We start from the raw sequence: 20,507 nt of genomic DNA, 5'->3' as shown, positions 1-20,507 counted from the left end.
ATTGAGTCCTTGCGGTCACTGAGGAGACACTGGAAGTGACAATGAAGAGGCGATCACGACCTCTGGCCCATTGATATGATCACACCTCGCCATCGCTTCTTTCCTTCTGAACTTTTATTTTTTTAATTTCTCCAAAATGTGATGATCTTTAATTCCTATTCCATGCTCGATCACACTCAAACCCGCAACATCGTGTACCCATGGTCGATCCCATGCTGTAACCCGTGGTCATGGATCCAGTGTAACTCGTGGTTGAGCATGAGGTCAACCACTCTGGAAAGGTGTTATAGATTTGAGCACGGAATCGAGCACGATGTCGACCAGAATCACAATATGTATTTATACTGGAGGAATCCGATGAGCCGTAAAACTCTTTTCCTACAAATGTCCAGTAATTCCTTGTATGGACAAGCATACGCCCAGGATAACCATATTTGGCCATCACACACCGACTTTATCATAATGTAGCCCTCCATGTCCGTGTGTGTTAATTTCTACGTATGTGCATTTGCCAGTTTTTTCTTTCAACCAATAGCTAGTCATTCAATAAAGAACACTTAATACACTTAAATGAATACAGGGATGGTAAAAATGTTGTCACATAAAAGGATTCTTTCGCAAAAGGTATTTTCCAGATTGTAAGAACATTTATACGACATTTTCTCATGTATTTGTATTTCATTTGGCTTTAAGATTTATGTTCGCATGCAGTTTATTTATCTTAGCTATGTCCAAATGACATACGAATGATACATTAGTTTCCTTCTTTTTAAAAATGTAAACTTTATGTGCAACTGATATATCGTTACCATCTTGCCAGGCCCGACTTGAAATAGAGATGTTTTTAATTATTACTCTATTTTGTTGTTCTAAGTAAATATCTGATTATGGCCGTGTTTTTCCGGATTATAAGATGCATTTTTTCCCATATGTTAAATCAGCATTGTGGGTGTTTGTTTTACCAGATTATAACTTTATTGACACTGGGCACAAGTTTGGGGTGCATCTTATTTTACGGATCGTCTTATAATCCTGAGAATACGATTTTTTATTAAACTTATAAGCTATCCAGTTATTTTTCAAGCAATTGTCCGTTTGAAATTTAATTGCACATTAAAGTGCATAGAAATATACAGTACTTACAAAACCTGTCCAAATATAGTTGTCTAAATGTCAGGATTTTTTTTGATCCCACATCAGACCTTCAACAAAATGTTAAACTGTAATTATTATTTCGTAAAAAAGAAATTACATTGTGCTATGCGGTCAATTTAGCAATTTGCCATACCCACGTGTAGAATTCAAATATTTCCAGTTTAGCTCCTATGGCATTACTTTTCATAAAGCACGCTCCAAATATTTGCTCAATTAGTTTGCACGCAATGAACCCATTTGAGAAGGAACATTTGGAACATCAATTTAAAAAGTGGAATTGGGCCAGGGCACGTCGTAAGAAGAGTTGATGATGGACGATAGTCAATAATAGTGACGGATTACCGGCCAAGAAATGTAAAGTTGGCAATAATTGAAACAACTTTCAAGACTTCTAACAATCCCGGAAGTTGGGGATGATGAAGTCAGCACGTGCTGACCAGCAGTGGAACGAACATGGCTGATGTAGATTTTGATGGAGCACATAACATCTATGACTGTACAATGTTCAACACGCGTACTGTTTTGATTTATTTACACATTTACATGTCTGACAATTGAGCCTTTGAATTTCTGCCCTGAGGATGATGGGTGGGTGGGTGGGGTGGAGGTGGGTGAAACTTTTTGAAGAATTAAACTCGATTTGATATTTCGCCACAGCCAATCGCCGGCAACCCCTGACGACCCCACGCGTGCTCGTGGCACGGAAATGTGCGGAGTATAAAGAGCAACTTGGGCTCGTACCACCCCCCCCCGCCTGCCCGCCCCAACTTCACGAGCTTCAAGGACTCTTAAAGGGGGGAGATGGGGGTTGAAAAACAGAGGGTAGGGCGAGAGGCGGCGTCGCGTGGCTCTAATCAACGACTCTCATGGAATATTGCTCAGTGCAAAAAACCGAGCGCACGGGTTACGCAACTGACGTCTCGCCCTCCCGTCGCGATGCCTCTCGTCGTTGTCACGGGCGCCACGAGGCCTCCGGCAGGAACGACACCGCGGTCTACGCATCAGGTAACCGACTGACGTCGGAGCTCCGATTTAAAGCGCACGCGGAGCTCAAAGCACATGCGGGGGCCACGCGTTTGTTGTTCGTGGGCGAGAAACTTCGCGTGAACGGCTGGACCCTGTCAGGTGATCGATGACAGACCGGGTACTGTGGTTAACATGAAATGCAACGCTACTTGCTGCTTGCTTGAGCTCAGTGCTGGGGTTTTGTTGGCTGCTGTGTACTTTTTTTTTAAGACTTCGTTGTCAACAAAATCGGCATTTATCACTTTGATTTAAAGCTTTCGTGACTGCATGGATTCATGTTATTGGTTCTTTCGGTAAAGTCACGTAGAAGGGAAATAATACAAATATAAAACAATAAAATTCTCACGACGTTTCTTGTTGTGGATTTCACACCTGATGATGATTGCTTGTGTTGCAGTCGAAACGTCGTGAGAATTTAGTTTTATATTTTTGTTATTTCCCTTCTACGTGACTTTACCGAAAGAACCGATAATATTCATCACCTTGTTGTGTAACTCAAACAGGAGCATTTTTGTCCAGCGTGCTGTGGGTTAGCCGAGGTCGTCACTGCAGCTTATGCGCTTTTAAATCTCGAGTGAAACCCCCACGTCTTTCGAACCGCTTGCTTGTGTTAAGTTCATCCTCCGAACCTCCGAGAAGCACGGTTGGCCACTACACACGGTGCCCAAAGAAGTTCTACTTAACAGCACGGACAAATTGGTTGTTTGGGACGCCCTATTCTACTCTGGGTGCGTTCCCCCGCCGCATGCGATAGTCATCGCCGTAACTGTTGCCAGGACCCAATGAATCTGGGCTACGTGAGACGGTCACATTTAGCGATGGTGGGAATTGGGCCAAACACCGGCAAGACGACAACCTGCCCGTGACACCTTCCAGCGTTACAGTACCACAACACCGGCGTGTGCCTAAACATGCGTGTTGGTATTCAATGGACATTAACTAACATGTTCATATATAAGAATCGTGTTTTTTTTAGAAGAGTCACCGAGATTAACGGACGCTATTCACGCTTAAAACATTCCTGTGGGGTCATTCAATCTATCATGTCACGAAAACTGAACGCATTTGTCAATAACACTGCCCTCAAGAGGAATATCTTTTGTTACGAAGGGACATTGCCCGAAACGTCACGTATTATGTTTTTTTTTTCTCTATCTCTAAGGCAGTGTTATTGAAGAATGTGTTATTTTATTATTTGCGGACCCAGTATCGCAAAAAAAGTAATTTTCCGTATGTCACTGCAGCGGAAACGTGATAGCTCATTTAATACACAAGCTTGACGTGTGTGCCCTATCAGTGACAGATTAACAGGTTCGAATCAATGAGGACCTAAAGGGCGCGTCTAATGTGACAAGTTAAATGGAATATTGGCCGCAGGTTTCAGTGCAGCGTTAACAGTAATAATATAGGGGATGGTTGTGACCTCCGTGATTTCTTATCGGGACATTCAATAGGACCGCTCTCAGCTGAGGTGCTTTCAGTCGTAATTACAATTCCAGACTACTTGGCCCACAGATTCATACGGACAAAATTTGTGGGTACTATTGTCCATAACAGCAAACGATAACTATTCAACCATAATCTCTCAACCGCTGAACTTAACTAGAAACTCCTAAGCTTAAGCCCTAACCCCTGATGTCCAAACACTAACCATGAACGTTTAAGTGGTAGCCATATACCGCACCCATAAACAGCACATATAAAACTAAACTCACTTGACCCTGACGCCTGTGATCGGATGAAAATATGGTCAATGCTTGAATAAACATCTTTGGGGACAGTAGCCACAATAAATAACACATGTATGGTTCGTGTTATAGGTGTAAAGCCTATGCATTTCTCGAGAAGTAATGCGTATTTTTTTTTTTACCAGGTAAGGTCCACTGAGCTGTATAGCTCTTTTTCAGAAGTGACCTGGCCACAAATGATAGCTCAACAAAGTGGCCTATCACGTGGACATTTCTGGCAGTCAAATACTGTGCACGCACGATTGTAAATGTGGAGGGAGAAAGTGGAGAACCCGGACAAAAAATCCACGTGACCACGGGGAAAGAGACACGCAAACTCAAAATACACGGGCGTCAGATCTGTCGACCCAGCTGTGAAACGCCCAAATTTCACATTTTTGCATGTACTGCTCAATGTATAACTTGAGTATATTAGTTAAATAATTTGCATTCGTAAGTCTTGTGTGCTCACTTCATACTCGAGATCCCAGTTTGAAATTTACCTGCAACTGTTTAATCATGCAGACGTGGGTACTTGCATAGGCTTCCGCATTTTTCTTGCGAAAGAGAATGTATCTCAATATGCTTCCACAAGATGACAATATCCTGCTGTTTAAAAACAACGTGTTTAAATCCAGTTGTATCTAGACGCTCTAAACAGTCCAACCTGTTTTGCGATGACATCGGTGGCGAGTGGTATCTGAACTGGCCCTGGTCACTCTTTCAATAACCAGCACTATCCAGGGGCCCACCATCCAGCCAAGTGCTGCACATTGTTTTGTTAGAACTCAGACTTGTATACAATGGGTGCACCACGGTCAACAGACATGGTGTGTGTTGTTTGGCAATGTGTGTGGATATCCCCACATCTTCCAGGACAAACTGGCCAGTGGAAGAGTAGGCCAGATTCCTTCCAAAATGACTCTCCAGAATCCCCCACCCCTCGAGTGGAGGTGTTCCCACCAGCGGTGGTTGTGAGCAAGAAATTGCAGTGCAGCACCTTCGAGCATTTTATTGCGTTGAATTGAATATAATGTGTAAAAAATTTATACATTTCCTCTTAATGAATTTTTGCAAATGCAGTAAATAATTGCAAACATAAAGTGCATAAATGCTGTAAACAGATGAAGTGCAGTGGTCAATTATTCACAAAGGGCTGTGAATGATTATTTACCATTCCATGGGGTTGTGAGATAATGCCACTTCTGCGTTTGATCTCGTGTGCAAGCAGGTGGCCTGCAGGCACAGAGGGAGAAGGGGCCTTTCCCTGCACATCGCCACCATCCTGCTGCTGTGGCTGTGCTGTGCGCAGTCGCTGACCCAGGGACCCAAGCGGCAAGCGGCTGCGGCCAGACCCCCGGGGGACTTGCCCTCGCCGCGCAAAGAGCGTCCCAACAGCTCGGCCGGACGCGCGCCCAAGGACGAGGTGCTGGCCTCCAGCCAGGACGCCCTCGTGGTGACGGAGCGCCGCTACCTCAAGAGCGACTGGTGCAAGACGCAGCCGCTGCGGCAGACCGTGAGCGAGGAGGGCTGCAACAGCCGCACGGTCATCAACCGCTTCTGCTACGGCCAGTGCAACTCGTTCTACATCCCGCGGGGCGCGGCAGGCCCCCTCGGCGCGAACGCCTTCCAGTCGTGCGCCTTCTGCAAGCCGCAGCAGGTCGGCACGCTCGCCGTGGCGCTGGACTGCCCGGGCCGCCAGCCCGCCGTGACGCGCAAGCTGGTGCCGCGCATCAAGCGGTGCCGCTGCATGTCCGTAAGCGTCGGAGACTGAGCTACGTTTCGTTTTTGCCGCCGCTCGGCCCGGTCTTGCTCGCAAGAGACGCCGGGAGAAGGCGACGATGGACTTTCGTGGTTGTCGGGCAGTGAAATGGCCAGTGTTACGTTTTCTTAAAAATATTCAGCCGTTTTTATTTCAGGTAATTATGGCTGTGAGTGGATGAAAATGACTGCAACTGCCCACCGAGATTATTACGGGAATCTTAACGAAGTCTGACTGAAAATGCAGTCTAAGATAATTTAGTTAAGTTCTTAGAGACAGCAGTGTACCGAGGAAGATCAAAGTAAGTAATTTTCGAGACCTTAGATGTATATACAAGATGTTACCCAGTTCACCGATTGGCTGACCTGATAGTATTAAGAGAAGGGGGTCAGATTGCTTGCCCCTTTACACCAACATTTAGCAACTGAGGATATACTACATTTGACTGCCTTCCCACCTTAGTCGACTAGGCTAAGATTATAATTAAAAAGTCTGACTAAACGAACACTGGTTTCGGCTGTATGTTTTTTGATGTTCCAAAATTGCTTCATGTTCAGGTGAAAGTCACCCAGTTAAAACTTAAAGTTTTTTTTATTTTACCAGGTAAGGCCCACTGAGCTATAGCTCGTTTTCAGAACTGCCCACAAATGACAGCTCAACGAAGTGGCTTATCACGTGGACAATTTAATGCAGCCAAATACCCTAAACGCGCGTTGATTCTAAATGTGGAGGGAATAACTAGAGGACCCGAGGAAATGTCACAGTCGGAATCAAACCCACGACATGCTGTATACCAGGCGAGGTAGTTAACATCTCATCACCATGGCGCCCCAATTGTTGTTGTTGTTGTTGTCTGGAGTAATAAAAAAGAGAAATACCCGCGCGTGCACGATGGAAGAATTACCGACGGCCGCGTGTAAACAATGAACAAGCCTCGGCTATTCATCTCGCCTACTCCTGGGGTTTTTATTTTCTTTTAGAGTATGTTGCTACAATTAAAACACTTAAACCTGGAAAATATCGGATCAATAGCGCATCAAAGAGGGGCACGCGGTTGGAATAATAAACACGACCCTCTTGGGAGTGATCCCTTCCTTGGACCACTTCAGCTCCGTGCGATCGACTCCACTCAACACGACTGCCGTTGAATACCCCTCCAGGAATTCATAATTTCCGATTGGTTTCCATCCGATGGGTAGCGTTCGAGACGATTTTCAAGCCAAGGGGTCTTAGTGTGTTGTGTGTCAAATGCTTAAAACTGATACGAAAGAGGTTGAATTATTGTTTCCGAGGTTCCCTATGGTGTGTGTTTCTGTACGTCTGTCACAGAGGTGGTTCTCAATCAGAATATAACCCAAGGTTTTTTGCAAAATCAATAAGTTACTCAAATGTTCAGATTTTTTTTAAGCAAAAATGTGACATTGCCTATTTTCCGTGCTTTACCGAACACAGTAGTGAACTTTAATAAAAACAAGTTTACGCAATTTCAAGATGTTATTTCATGTAAAACTAACCTATTCTCCAGAACATTATGCACCCCCAACTTTTGCTGAAGAATACTGGGGGTGGGGGGGGGGGGTGTGGGGGGAAAGCAATTATATTTTAATACGTCACAATTGTGCCATTATCGGATACATTTGATTTTGCGCGGTAGATATGAAAAAGTATATTATTATTATTATTAAGAAGAATAAGAAAAGCCTATTGTGTGTTAAGCAATGTGCATTGTATATTATGAGTCTTCATATGGCAATTGGGTTCAGTTCATTAATTTAAACCTGGGGGAAAAAAATATCTGGCCCAGGTTTCTGCAGCCCTCGCAAAGGCGATGCCCTTGCATGAAAAGCTACATCATTCTAAGCATACAGTGCAACAGCACTTTAGAGATTATTACACCACATGAATATTTAAAATTGGATTTAAAATCGTTTTTACGGCATTACACGTTCAGGTAACTGGATACGTAAAATACTGTTGGTCATAAAGAGACGCTCGTAATGATGTGCATAGTTGTAAAGATAGCATCCGAGATTTACAAAGCTGATGTTCTTTACAATGACGTGAGAAGATTTCGCCTGGGTTTCATTTGTTTTATATATAAACTGTAGCATTTTGCCCAGTTTCACTATCTTCAATAAAAGAGCCAAACTTGAGGACTTTGGACCCAACATTGATAATTACTTTGAATATTTTTTTGTTAAATATTGTCATAAAAATGCTTGGAAATATATTTTTTTATTTGTAAACTATAATCATACTTGCTTATTTGTGCATTGCAGTCCTTTTTGTGAAATACATAAAAGATACGTGGGAAAAATGAGGCTTTTAAAATTATGTGTTGTCTTTTAATAAAAAAAAAATCTTGAACTACAGTTCATCTTGATTAAGATTTCAAGATGTGCATGTGATGTGTACGCTTGTGGGCACGTGGCGATTAAAGGGCTTCGGCCTGGATAAAGGGCACATGATCCGTTTTCTTCAAGGCATCATTAACCACGAGCAGCAACGAGCGATCCACTGCTGGATGAAGGCCTCCCCTCTAGCCATCGCCAGCTCACCTAATACACAGGAGCCGATTTCACCGCTCCATCTCCACAATGGTCGGCGGTGCTCTCAGACGCGTCACAATCCTCGACTATCGGCCATCTCTCGCCATGTGTCGTGCCCACTCCCCATTTTCTTTTCTTGCTGTCGACAGTTTAAAATACATCATTTAACCACCTTATTCTAATTTGGGAGTGAAACGGAAGATGCCCACTGCAACTTGAACCCCGGCTACCTGAGTTAAGATTCCTGGCCGCTGCTAACATCGGTGGCGATTTGAATCGGAGCTGCACCTGGACACCCCTTCAGCAACTCTCACTGACCAGCATGGTGAAAAAAATATGGTCAAGTCACTCATTTATTTCTCAAATTTCCAGATAGCTGCGAGAGTAGTTCAGTAGGGTAAGTGTACAATGTCGACTTAAAAACAAAAATACTGCAGAGTTCATAAATGGCAATTATGCACGCAAAAAGACCAATGTCTGATAAAATATGGCAAGCTATGCTATAACGGCACGTACACATACACACATTGGGGCAAAGAAATAAAATTGCAAGTACACATTTGATACATTCAAATTTGAGAGACAACTACTTCACCTATACATTGCTATTGTAGGTGTAAATTATGTACAATTATTTACAATGTGCAAACTATTGCTTTTCTTGATTTCTATTTTTTTGGGAATCCTAAGCTGGATAATCATTCTCTTCGAGTTAAGGTGGCAACAAAAAGTGCATCCACCTCAATTACATCCACTGCACAAGATGCATTTTTCCATTCTCTCGGCGATATTTGCTTCCGTCGCGTGGATCTTCCTTGATATATTTTTGCAATCACTCCAGCTTTCATCATATGACTGCAACACTGGCGGATGTGTGGCATTACAATTTGGAATGTTCGAATGCACACACACACACACACGGGGGTGACACAGTGATGGCAAACCACCGGATAGTGCCACCAGTGTATGTCCTTCCTGCTATACCTTTGTAAACAACGATGCGGTAAACGGTATCACGCAGACTTGCAGAAGTCTTCAGGGCCCACTTATAAACTTCAGTGAAATACCATTGGCCACAAAATGTGCGTGGTGAATATGCAGGGGGCTTGACACTGGAAGTTTCCACGTCGGTCAACGTTTGCAGAGAACTAGGGTTTGGCCTCCTTCTGATGTAGTTTGGCTTTCTGCAAAGAAAAAAAAAATACAAATGTAGACACGTGTCTCAGACAAGTCACAGACCAAAACTCGACACATTCGTCAATAATACTACGGCCTTAAAATTGAATAAATAAAAACCAATCCTAGGTGACGTTTCAGGCAATGGCGTTTCTATCATCACGCATAACGAGTACGCAACTTTGACGCATCAATATTTGCACCAGTGCCAACGTAGCGTCGACAAATATATATTTTTGTTTCTCAGACGAGTAAGTGCTCGCCACAATTCAACATGTAACGAAGCTCTATTTTATAAGAAGTGCTCCACAGCAGCGCATGATGGGTTTGTGTACAGGATTGCGTTTTGCATCAAGTGCGAGCCCTTTCTTTTATATGGAGCGTTCTTTCCGCGAACATCCCAGAGCATTTATTTACAAGTTTTATTGCCGATGAGACCCAGAATTGTTGAAACCAGTCCAGAGTTTGCTTGGTTAAACAAATGCTGTTTGGTAATATTGGTCTGGAACGCAAATGGACTGATGGACGAAAATATTATTTTATTCTAATGTAGAGACACAGAACAGTGTTCTTGCCAATACTTATTTGACAACAAAGTAGAGGAACATAGTTTGAAAAATTTTAAAAATATTGCATCGCATTTAAAGTCTTAAATCTTGTCATTGAACACTGCTGTGCATTATTAAGAAACTGTGTAAAACATTTGAGGCATAGCTGGGTAAAAGAATGAATTGTGCAGTGTTAGACACATTGAGATGATTTACAAAAGAAATTCGTGCTGCAAAAAACCCGAGCATCACAATTTTTACGACCAACAAAGTGATTCAAATCATTAAACATAACACATTCTCATGCAATTAATTAAAAACTGTTACATCGCAACAAAAAGCTAGTCAGTATTTGTCAGTCACCCGATGAGACTACTGTACAAATGCACACGACTACACATAATATACAATGATACATTAAAGCTCTTGACATTGCCTTAATGTGTTTTTACTTGTGTTTGCAATATTTCATAAGACTTTTTTTAGTACAGTTAAGTTCACAATTGCTGGGGTGAGCAGCTGGTATGACCTTACCAGTCCTGTTGACTTTTTGACAGTAGTCGGTGCCTTCTTTTCTTCCATCTTCTGCTGGACATTCTGCTGTGCTTGTTTGAGTCTAGAATAAAAAAACAAAACCACGCGTATATGCACAGGCATGTTGTATTCTTGTCATCTTAAAAGTCAGCCGTATTTTAATTGTGATAGGAATGTCTGGAGCGCTAGGGCAGCAGTAAACGCACTGCAGTATGAACCTTAATTTGAATCTCATCAATAGCTAACATCAGTGTTGAGTGATATCTGATAATGGTAATGGGGTCAGCTACTTTGCGAATCCGCATTGACTAGTGTGGCGAAGTATGGTCAAACCCCAATGACCTTCAACATTGAACTGACCAAGGGCTGTAAATTAGGCAAAGATGCAGTCCTGTAATTGTTGCTCACATCACTGCTGACAAAAGGGCCTCTATTAAAGGGATTAGTCTTGAGGGTATTTGGCCTACTCTTCGACGATTGCAATATGCAGTCAATAATTTGTATAAAAAAGCGTATATTTTAAACACACAAGAGTACATTAAAGGGCAATGATCTCGTTCTTACAATGTTATTTGGGGGTGGTTGCCAAATACGTACGGAAAGGTCTGTGCGCCTGGGTTTGCGTGCCACTGAAAGTCACGCTAATAGCCAACGTGCAGAGGCCATGCAAGCGAGGGAAAACTCACTCATGCCAACCGCCTCGTAGAGCAGCAAGTAAAAATAAATAGATGATGCGGGAGAGGCAAAGTAAAATAAATTTCCCTCCATCATATTAAACCTAAAATTAATACATTAAAACTTATGTAGTGTAAATTATAACCTATGACAGCTTGTGTGTGTGTGTGTGAATTTTTTTAAAGTGATATACAGTGTGGATTTGCTTTTATTTATTTGGGCGAATGTGGAAAAAATTGAAAGATTCTTCAGCAACGTGGTAACCCGAACGGAGAGTTTGCCTCTCCAAATTTGTAGGGGAACTGTTTAGGCAACCACAGCAGTAGAATTGTATTTCAAGCAGATTTTTATTTTACATGTATATGAAATTTAAAACGACTCCAAATTTATTTCCCCAACTTTGTATTGGACCGTGCATTATTTTACACATACTTGCCCACCCTACCGATGGTTAAAGCGGTATGCTGGTTATTTTAAACCTTTTTCCTCTCCACCGATTTTCTAAGTAAATCATTATCGCTATATAACATTTCCGAACAGAAATTCAACGCCTTGGATGCAACACTTGTGCTGAAAGTCGGCAAGCAGTAAAAGGGTTAGCAAATCGTCAGCCTACGACTTTCAGATATGCTTCTGCAGCCGTCTGGAACGCTCTTCCTTCCAACATTAGGAAGCCACTGAAGCTACGTAATTTTAAATCTCGGATGAAAACTCATTAATTTAGAATTGCTTTTTGTGTTGAGTTTTTCGTCCTTCCCCCGCACCTTCGATTATTACTGTTGGCTACGTACTGTGCAAAAGAAGTTCAACATACATACATACATAACTGGGCAAGGACGTGACACACATGTATCTGAACTTCAGAAAGCCTCCGAGTGTCTCAGCATGGCCATATATATTTTCCAGTCCTCCCCTAATGAGCATTAGGTAGAAGCATTAGTCATCAGCGTAGGGGTTTTTATTTACACCATGTGATGATGGGAGTCGGTAATGTGACTAAGACTGGCACGGAATTAACAACGGGGAGTGTAAATCTCACGATGCGCGCATGGTTAGCTCTAAAAGCACACAAGGTGACATTGCAGTGGCAATTTGTGCCATTGTTCATAGCACACCCTGAATACTTGCCTCACCCCCAAGCCCCAACGCGCATTGCTAGCCGTCTCGTACGTAACTTATTCAATGTTACGTCAATCGCAGTGGCCGTCGCTATTATTTTATATCTGCAATTGTTTTTTTTATTTTTCCTACAAGTTAGTTCCGTAAAGAAACGCTTAAAAACTCACGTGTGAACTAAACAAAATGAACATTTTACACCACTGTTTATTATTAAAATTGAAGCACTTTGGTATAGTAACACTTAAAGTGAACCACGAGAGCCAGTGTGATTAAAGGGGATGGGAATACATGTGCAGTGGATGGCTAATTGCAGCAGCTCGCTCAGCGGTAGAGCAAGCGGCTCACATTCTGGAGGTCCCATCATCATTCCTGGGGTCATTAAAACGAGTACCACTTTGTGGTTGCCCTGTGGAAAAACCTGCCACCACCATACAAGTGTGTGATATGCACCACTGGCTCAGGACTGTAAAAACAGCAGATGACCAACACTTCAATGCTCATTGAAGCAATAACTTACTTTGAAATTCAGCAGACCGATGGGCATGTTACATAAAGGTAGAGTGGATCATATCACCAGTACAAGCAAAAGCTAACAAATATCACATAGCTCCGCATGATTGTTTAGCCATGCCTCGCCGTGCCATAGCGTACTAGAAATATCAGGATCTTACAGCTCTGCAGCGATGAGCTTGCTGTCTTTCTTCCAGCAGTCCTTGAAGTGTGAGCAGAACTCGTGCCACAGCGAAAAGAAATGATTTGGAGAGACCTCCTTCTCTCCTGACCGGGGCTTTATACCAAAGAAGCGAGCCGTCTCGAGAAAACTGACCCGATAAACAATTGCAAACGCACATCGTCATCATCATTATTATCATCGTCATCATCATCACTGACACAATCGCCTCCATCAACATAATAAAACACAGTACACACCGTCACATATCCGACTTGCAGGGAAATGTTGTTGTATATAGGTGGATATGTGAAAAGGGCCAGATTTTTGAACGTATAGATAAGCATGAATGTATCCGCCAATGCCACACAGTGAGTGTGGGCAGTCAATTGTACAAGGGACAGTCGGATATGTGTCATTGTGCTGTACGATCGTTCTCATGAGCATTGCCTTGTAACGTTAAATGTCAGCGTTAAACATGCACAAAGATAAATCGAGAAAACTATGAAATGCCACTTTTAGTAAAAGCTACGAAAAATAAAATAATTAACACTGCTGGCTTATTTTTCTGGAAAGTTAAAACATTTGCTTCGAGTGATTCAATAGTTATTTTGGCGCCGTAAAAAAGTTCGTTAGATCATGCCTGGTCTTTCATCCTGTTCCTGTGGGCTTACCTTGTGTGCGATTCTTCCAGAAACCTCTCCTCCGCATCTTGTTCAACTTTTGCTGAAAATATATACAGACACGGTAACACAAGGAGAACTCTTTAGAATTAATGTTTATTGCGCCAACTGGAATAGCGAAGCGGAATTCTGGAAATCAATATATTCCAGCAACAAAACCAATGGTGCATTACAAATGTGGGGGGGGGGCTATTCATATTTACTTGAGCGCAAGGTTGCCTTGTTTTGTCGATATCTGTGTTAATAAGTTGTCTGCTGTTGGCATTTCTCACAGCAGACTGAAAATGTGAAACACTATATCATTCATTTATGCATCAAAGCAATGTTTGGCAATAGTCATGTAACAAACACAAGTAAAAATACATATTTTTTGTTGTGTTTACTAACTCAAATCACCAACAACTATCATGGACATAATAATGCGAACGTTTACTAATTATTCAAATGGTAAGCAAGTTACACAGCATATTGATATCGGTTGAATCTAGATGCAAGATAAATCTAAATAGTAATTGTTGTTGTCATGTATGCTACATTTAAAAAATAGCGGAACAAGACAGAACACATTAACAAATACATTGCAAATAAAGATCATACAATTGAGACAGAGTGGATTCCTGAATAGAATTGTGACCTCAAATTGTGACACTTGGAAACCAGGCATGCACATTTAGAGCGCCGACACGGCCTTTCGATTTCTCACAGTTGTATACAGCTTGGAAGCACAAGCACACAAGTAGTTCGCAATAATTGTTGCGCGAATGGATCTAATTGTTGCTATTTAGCAAAGACGAGGAATTGTACTGCTGCCAACACCGTTAAACATTATTTTTTTTGGTTAGGCACCGTAAAAGGTTGGGAGTTTATTTTTCCCCACGCGTATATATTTATTGGCTTCAGAAGTCCTCGCGGGCGAGCCGAGATGCCTGACGCGGGGATGAATGTTGTTGCTGGCCAAGCTCACAGAAGCTGCGTCCAAAAACAACCGGGCGAAGACAAATCTGCTCGGTCCACTTGTTACAAAAAGCCACTGCCGTTATGGACCGCGATGTTTTCTGCTGGCACCGGGCTTACGTTACACATTTTAAGTGAATAATTTCTGATTAATATCAATCTATTTTGAACTATTAAATAGACTGAACAAAAATGTATTGCACTTTAGCGAAGTAAATTGCAAAGATTGTTTCAAACGTTAACGCAGTATACTGTCAGAAGGTTTAATTGGCTGAGGCTCAATGTAGGAAACATTCTGGCCTTCTTACAGGCTATTCTAAACGAAATCAAAGCAATCGTCCAATTATAGGCAACATTTTTTGCTACCTGAACCTTAACTCATTACACTGTTCGAGCTTTTGCACCTTAAAAAAACAAACCAAGTCTTAATCATTTCAGGATATATGCAAAGACATGTTTTAAGGTGACATCAAACACTCCTGACGTCTCGATTTGAACTGGAAAAGAATAACACGAAGAAGAAAAAAAAGCAACAGTAGAAATTTTCCAGTGAAAGAAGTTCTTTCTTGTTAAAAAATAAACAAGCAACTCATTAGACAAACAAATACGCTTGCAAGCAAAACTGCCGGCGTGACATCGCCGGGGTCTTTAAGGGGTTAAGCCCCCAGAAAGAGGGATAGTGTCCCTAACAAACCTCTCCCACTTGGGCGGCAAGAAAAAGACCGCTTAAGTCTCAGTTTTTCCCCCCTCCGCCACTCTCTCACGCGTTTGCCATTCCGTTGGGAAGTCGGACAGGATGAACTATGTATCACTTGGTGCCTCCGCAGGGTGCAGCAGCACACAGCAGGGGGGGGTGGGGGGGGGTGAGGCAGGGAGGCCGCTGCCTGGCCGTAGCCGCCCTGACCTCTGCCCTTTCTCTCCGCCCTCTCGCTCCGCTGCGCCTTTCATCAGGCGCCTTGTGACTAATGCATTGGTCTCAGGCCGTGACTTTTCCCCGCGCGCAGGCAGGCAGGCAACTCGCTGGCCCCTCTCTCTCTCCCGCTCAAATTGTGAGGCCACCTTTCATCTCGCGCGTGTTGTTTCTTCGCTACTGTTACAACGTCCACCTCCTCTCTGTCGCCGGCTCCAGCGCCGCACTCGCAGCACGCCGGATGATGGGGGTCAGGCCGTGTTGTTCCAGCAATTACATCGGCGACGCTCGAAAACTTTTCGGAAAGTTGCTCTCAATTGTAATTAAGATCGGCAATTGTACCCGTTATGTCACTACGCTGAAAATGCCACGGAAGATAAGGCAATTAGTGAAATGTCACACTTCCAGTCATGTTACTAGAATTTTTATTTAGAATTTATTGCGCCGTGTATGCATGGATGAATGCCTCCACCCACCACACTGTTGTTGGTCATGGCGGTTGATTGACCATATACTCTTAGCTTTTTCGGTAAAGTCACGTAGGTAAAAAATGAAATTAATAAAAATAAAAGAATATTATTAATTTTAATTTCATTTTTTACCTACGTGACTTTACCGAAAAAACTAAGAGTATGAATCCTTACAGTCACGAAAGCTTCAAATCTAGAATTGATTGACCATACTTCACCATGCTGTTCAGTGCCCAGGGCTCCTTCATAGATCACTCGCCACGGATGTTAGTCACGGCCGGGGAACAAACCCAAGTGGCTAGGCTCACCACGCAGTGGGCTAACCACTGTGCCACCACTGACCGCACAGCTGTGCCATTCCGCTGCAGATTATGAACAATCAGGATTGACAAAGTATCGAAGTTGGAGTTGCGGATTAATCACTCGTTACAAGGAAGCCTTGCAAGCTTTGAAAGCGGCTTTGCGAATGGGGCGATGCGTTCCTGCACACGCGATACACCAATATTCTGACACGCGAGCTCTTTACCTCCGCAAGCTGCCTTCATCTCTACGCGACATCAACTGCTCACCTTACTAAGCTTTTTGGATCAATGCGGCTGAAAAAAAATCAATTTTGAGTGGCACTGACGGAACCCGCTGTGAAGCATTTAATAGGTTGTTTTTGTAAACAAGTCACCCGATATATTGTTTCAGCACTACCCTACGGGCAGCACCGGCCCACTGCAACTGGAGGAGGGCCTAGGGATTACTGATCTGAGGGCACACGATGAGGCTTCACTTCGTCAGCCACCGCGACTACCCGCGGAGAGATACATTTCATCAACTGAAGACCTACACATATGTGAACAGATATTATTTCAGTCGCCACGAATTGTATAAAAACACGTTGCAGGCATAACGTTCTTGTTGTTGTAAAAGTAAACGTGGATTGGTGGAGACTGCCGTGGCGTTAAACAATCTGTCTAGTTTTAACAAAATATCCCTGCCACCGTCCACCCAGCGATTACAAATGGGTGCCCCACAGATAATCATCAGGTTGCATATCGTGGGGGTAAAGTGTGGGGATTTCCAACTTCTTCCAAGATGTTTGCTCAGTGTGGAAGAGTAGGCCAAACTTCCCTCCAAGGGGGCTCTCGAGACCCCTCTTGTGTCGGCCCTGTTGCTAGCAGTGGAGTGAAAAAGAAATTGCAGGACTGCACATTAACCTTTTCCATATCCACAAATCAAACATTTTTTCGTAATAATTTCTACACGAAGCAATTTAATATTTCTGTAATTGATAACGCTTAAGTTGCTATTTTAATGAGGCCATTAATGCTCACAATTACAATTGCTCTTGCTGGCAGTGTGTTCATTTTCAAGAGCAGATTAATTAAGTGGTATTTGGCCTGCTAACAAAGAACACTTTATTGCAATTTGAGAATCGCACTTTGATTAAAAATCAGCCACGGTGACCCTACACTTGCACATTATGGCTGTGAGATCAAATACAGTAATTAACTTATCGGAGGCCAATTCACTGGCCAACCAGTGGAAGGGTGTGATGATGTGTAATTCCCTTCCTGCTCTGCCCTTCATACTAAACCAAGGTCTAAGAGCCTGGGCTAAAAGCCAATGAGCTGGCAGACTCTAAGAGGGTTAAGCGAAGATACCATGCTGCGTTTCCACGGCCATCGGTAACCAGACCCGAGTAACGCTTCAACGTTCTTGTCATAGCCCGGCAGAGCTCATTTCTTGCCTCAAAGTTTCATTTTCGCACGGCTCCATGGGCTCGGGACTGGACATCTGTGAAAAAGAGCTTCATAGCCAGTGGCGGCTCCTGCAAAATCTCTCAGGGGGGGGGCAAATGTCTGGATGATTGATAAGGATAAGGTCCACCCATGCAATGGATAAATTAACAGCTTAAGCATGTAAAGGCAACTTCACTTCTTTAATATTAATGAAAAATAAAGTGACTCTTACAATACATCTTGTTTGTTTCTATACTCACTATTAAAACAAACCACTCAGGTTTATTTTATTAAAGATTCCACTAGGTGGCGACAAATTATATTGTTGGATGAAACGTGCTTACGTATGATGACGTAAGCACGTATGATGACGTAAGCACGTTAGGGCGAGCCCTCCCGGAAGCCATAGAGAATGCATTGCAGCGCCCCCGTTCGAAAAAAAACATCTTTGAATGTAAGTCTATGGGACCACTCTGGGCGATTCTCAGCTGGAGGGAAATCGCCCAAAAAGAGGCGGTACTCCACAGAACGTAGCATGACGCTGATTGGACTATATCCAGAGGCACAGTGACGGCTAGCATGACTCTGTGGTTGAATGACATTGGTGGTGCGTCGCCCAATCGCCCTAATGAAGAAACCGCCCCTGTTCATAGCTCAACGGATTTGTCCAGGATGAAGAAATATTTCTGATTCCGACTCCTCCTCCATCCCTCGCCACCTCTCCCTTCGCCCAGAGGTGGGCATGAGTAATTCATAATAAGGTTTAATAGGTGTTTGTGTTAACACATACTATACAAAGCTAAAATCTCTCCATATGTAATTTTGCCTATGCGTCGCCATTTTATGCAGATATTTCATTTTTTACTGGTTTTTTTTCTTTCTTTACAAGTGCAATTTATCTTTTTAGCTAAATAAGGCACTTAGCAGCTTCCACATAAAAGGTGCTTTAAGAGAGTACATTATTATTATCCGATGGCATTATAACTACTTCCGGAGAGCAGCTCCAATTACCGGCCTACTTTGCAGGTTTCTGATATCGAGCAAGCGGGCCTCGCGCGCGAGCCTCCTCGGCCCAGTTCGGCCGACGTGGGAAATCCGGGCCGGCTCGCCGCAGCTACCGCAGGGAACGTGGCACGAGAATCCGAAACTCCGAGCGCGGGATGGGCCACCGGCCACCGTCATCCGTGCCTTACGGCGGCCGCGCACCTTTCTCGATGAATTCTTCCATTTCGGACTTGAACGGCTCCAGGTTTTCCTCGCTGGAAAGTCGGCAAACCTTCGCCATCTCAGTCTCGCACACTGCAAGGGAGAGATGCGAAAAGGGGCCCGGTGGTTTAAGTCACAGACTTGTATGGCGAGTAACGACGCGTTGAATGAGCAATCACAGATGTAGATTTTTTCTTGCTGGTAATAGATGCGAAAAATCACGCGTGTTCATGTGCGAATGTGGAGCTTCTGTTACACGGAGCCTGATCAGAGCAAACGAAGGTGGAACTCATAGGAGGCAGGCAATACAAACGAGACAGGACATGGGAAACGGAGGGTAAAGCGAGATTGCACAAACAAGGCAGTACGAATTAATTTAAAAAAGACAAACGGAACATGAGACCTCACAATTAATCAAATCACTTTGAGGGTGAACTGTCATACGTGTACTAATCTAACAAGCATTGCAACTCGGTGGATAATAGAGCCATTGGGAATTTAAATTTGTTGACAAGTTTAAATAGTAGGTGCCAACATCAGGGGATTTCGTCAATGAAATTATATTGCTTGGTGCAAAACATGTTGCCCTTTTGTTTTCATACCAGATGTTATTACCCACATTTACATAAGTGGTACCACGTTAAGTAACAAACTTAAAACACGCTTGGCTGACATAATCATTTGAGCCTTTCTCCAGACCTGTTTTCACACCATTTGAGGCCCGGATTTATTTTGCAAAAGGAAAATATTCGGCAAGCAAAACACAGGGTGACCAGCACGGACACCTTTCAACGGGCAAACACTCACGCACACACATGGAGATTTCTTTAAAAGCTCGCAGACATTCAAAAATGCCACGTCGCACGCCACCGACCCCAATTCAATACATTCACCGAATTCTCTCCTGGACGACAAAACAACAACCCACGACACCTGAACGTGTCATCGTCTGCTCAGTTTACGCGCTGCAGGGAACAATACGTTGTTATTTCACAGTCTCACGCCTCCTGCATTGTTTCCCATTACTGCACCTTTCCTTGGTTCAGGAGTGAAGAGAGGTGCGAAGGTGGTGCTCGATTTCAGGACAATAGGTGTCAGTAACAGGTGTCCCAAGGCCTCCAAAAATAAAAGCAGAAAGTGGAAGAACTGAAGCGGGTTTTTATTTTGTTTGGAACATATATACCCGCATTTGCCAATCCACGGCTGGATTAGGGCCAAGCCACTCCGCGCAGGCCATTGCGGTTATTTAATAATTCTTCACCACGCTGGTCAGTGCGGGTCGGTGAAGATGGGAGGACACAGTCGTGAGGGCATGTTACAGTACAACAATTTATTTTGCTGCATTGGTGACAATGTAACCCCCCTCCGCCCAGCAACAGCAGCCTATAAATGCATTTGCGTGCATCGAGGATCAACTTGGAAATAGTGCTTGGAGATGATTGGGCGAATTTTAGGTAATTTGGCCATAGAGTGTGTGGGTTTATGTTTTTTTAAATATTTTTTTGTTATGCAGCTTGTGCTGGAAAATGCAGACTCTAAATTACGACACTCACGTAATAAGAAGTATGTTTAATTTGACCAGGTATGGCCCACTGAGCTACTGTATATAGCTC

The 20,507-nt window shown here is 43.3% G+C and overlaps 2 protein-coding genes across 7 annotated transcripts in view; one reads left to right on the top strand and one right to left on the bottom strand.

The window, feature by feature from the left end:
* The first annotated feature begins 2,021 nt into the window (after positions 1 to 2,021).
* On the top strand, positions 2,022 to 8,042 carry LOC144728734 (uncharacterized). Its single transcript, XM_078608340.1, has 3 exons — positions 2,022 to 2,280; positions 2,958 to 3,064; positions 5,140 to 8,042. Exons 1-3 carry the CDS (start codon positions 2,022 to 2,024, stop codon positions 5,680 to 5,682), a joined length of 909 nt encoding a protein of 302 aa, XP_078464466.1. The 3' UTR covers positions 5,683 to 8,042.
* Positions 8,043 to 8,554: 512 nt separating this feature from the next.
* The window catches only part of LOC144728793 (uncharacterized), an 82,747-nt gene continuing 70,794 nt past the window's right edge, over positions 8,555 to 20,507 (bottom strand). For 5 of the 6 annotated variants that reach the window (XM_078608446.1, XM_078608442.1, XM_078608444.1 and 2 more), the window contains 5 exons: positions 18,895 to 18,987; positions 13,616 to 13,667; positions 12,943 to 13,092; positions 10,478 to 10,559; positions 8,555 to 9,403 (listed from right to left, as the gene is read on the bottom strand). In XM_078608446.1, the coding sequence (XP_078464572.1) occupies positions 9,368 to 9,403; positions 10,478 to 10,559; positions 12,943 to 13,092; positions 13,616 to 13,667; positions 18,895 to 18,987 (413 nt within the window). In that variant the 3' untranslated portion in view covers positions 8,555 to 9,367. Of the gene's footprint in view, positions 9,404 to 10,477; positions 10,560 to 12,942; positions 13,093 to 13,615; positions 13,668 to 13,827; positions 13,903 to 18,894; positions 18,988 to 20,507 lie in introns of those variants that run through there. The other variant, XR_013587567.1, reaches the window with a different exon arrangement.

The sequence above is a fragment of the Lampetra planeri genome, chromosome 30, assembly GCF_965212315.1.
Source record: "Lampetra planeri chromosome 30, kcLamPlan1.2.h2, whole genome shotgun sequence".
NCBI lineage: Eukaryota > Metazoa > Chordata > Hyperoartia > Petromyzontiformes > Petromyzontidae > Lampetra > Lampetra planeri.
This window is presented reverse-complemented; position numbering and strand designations above follow the sequence as displayed.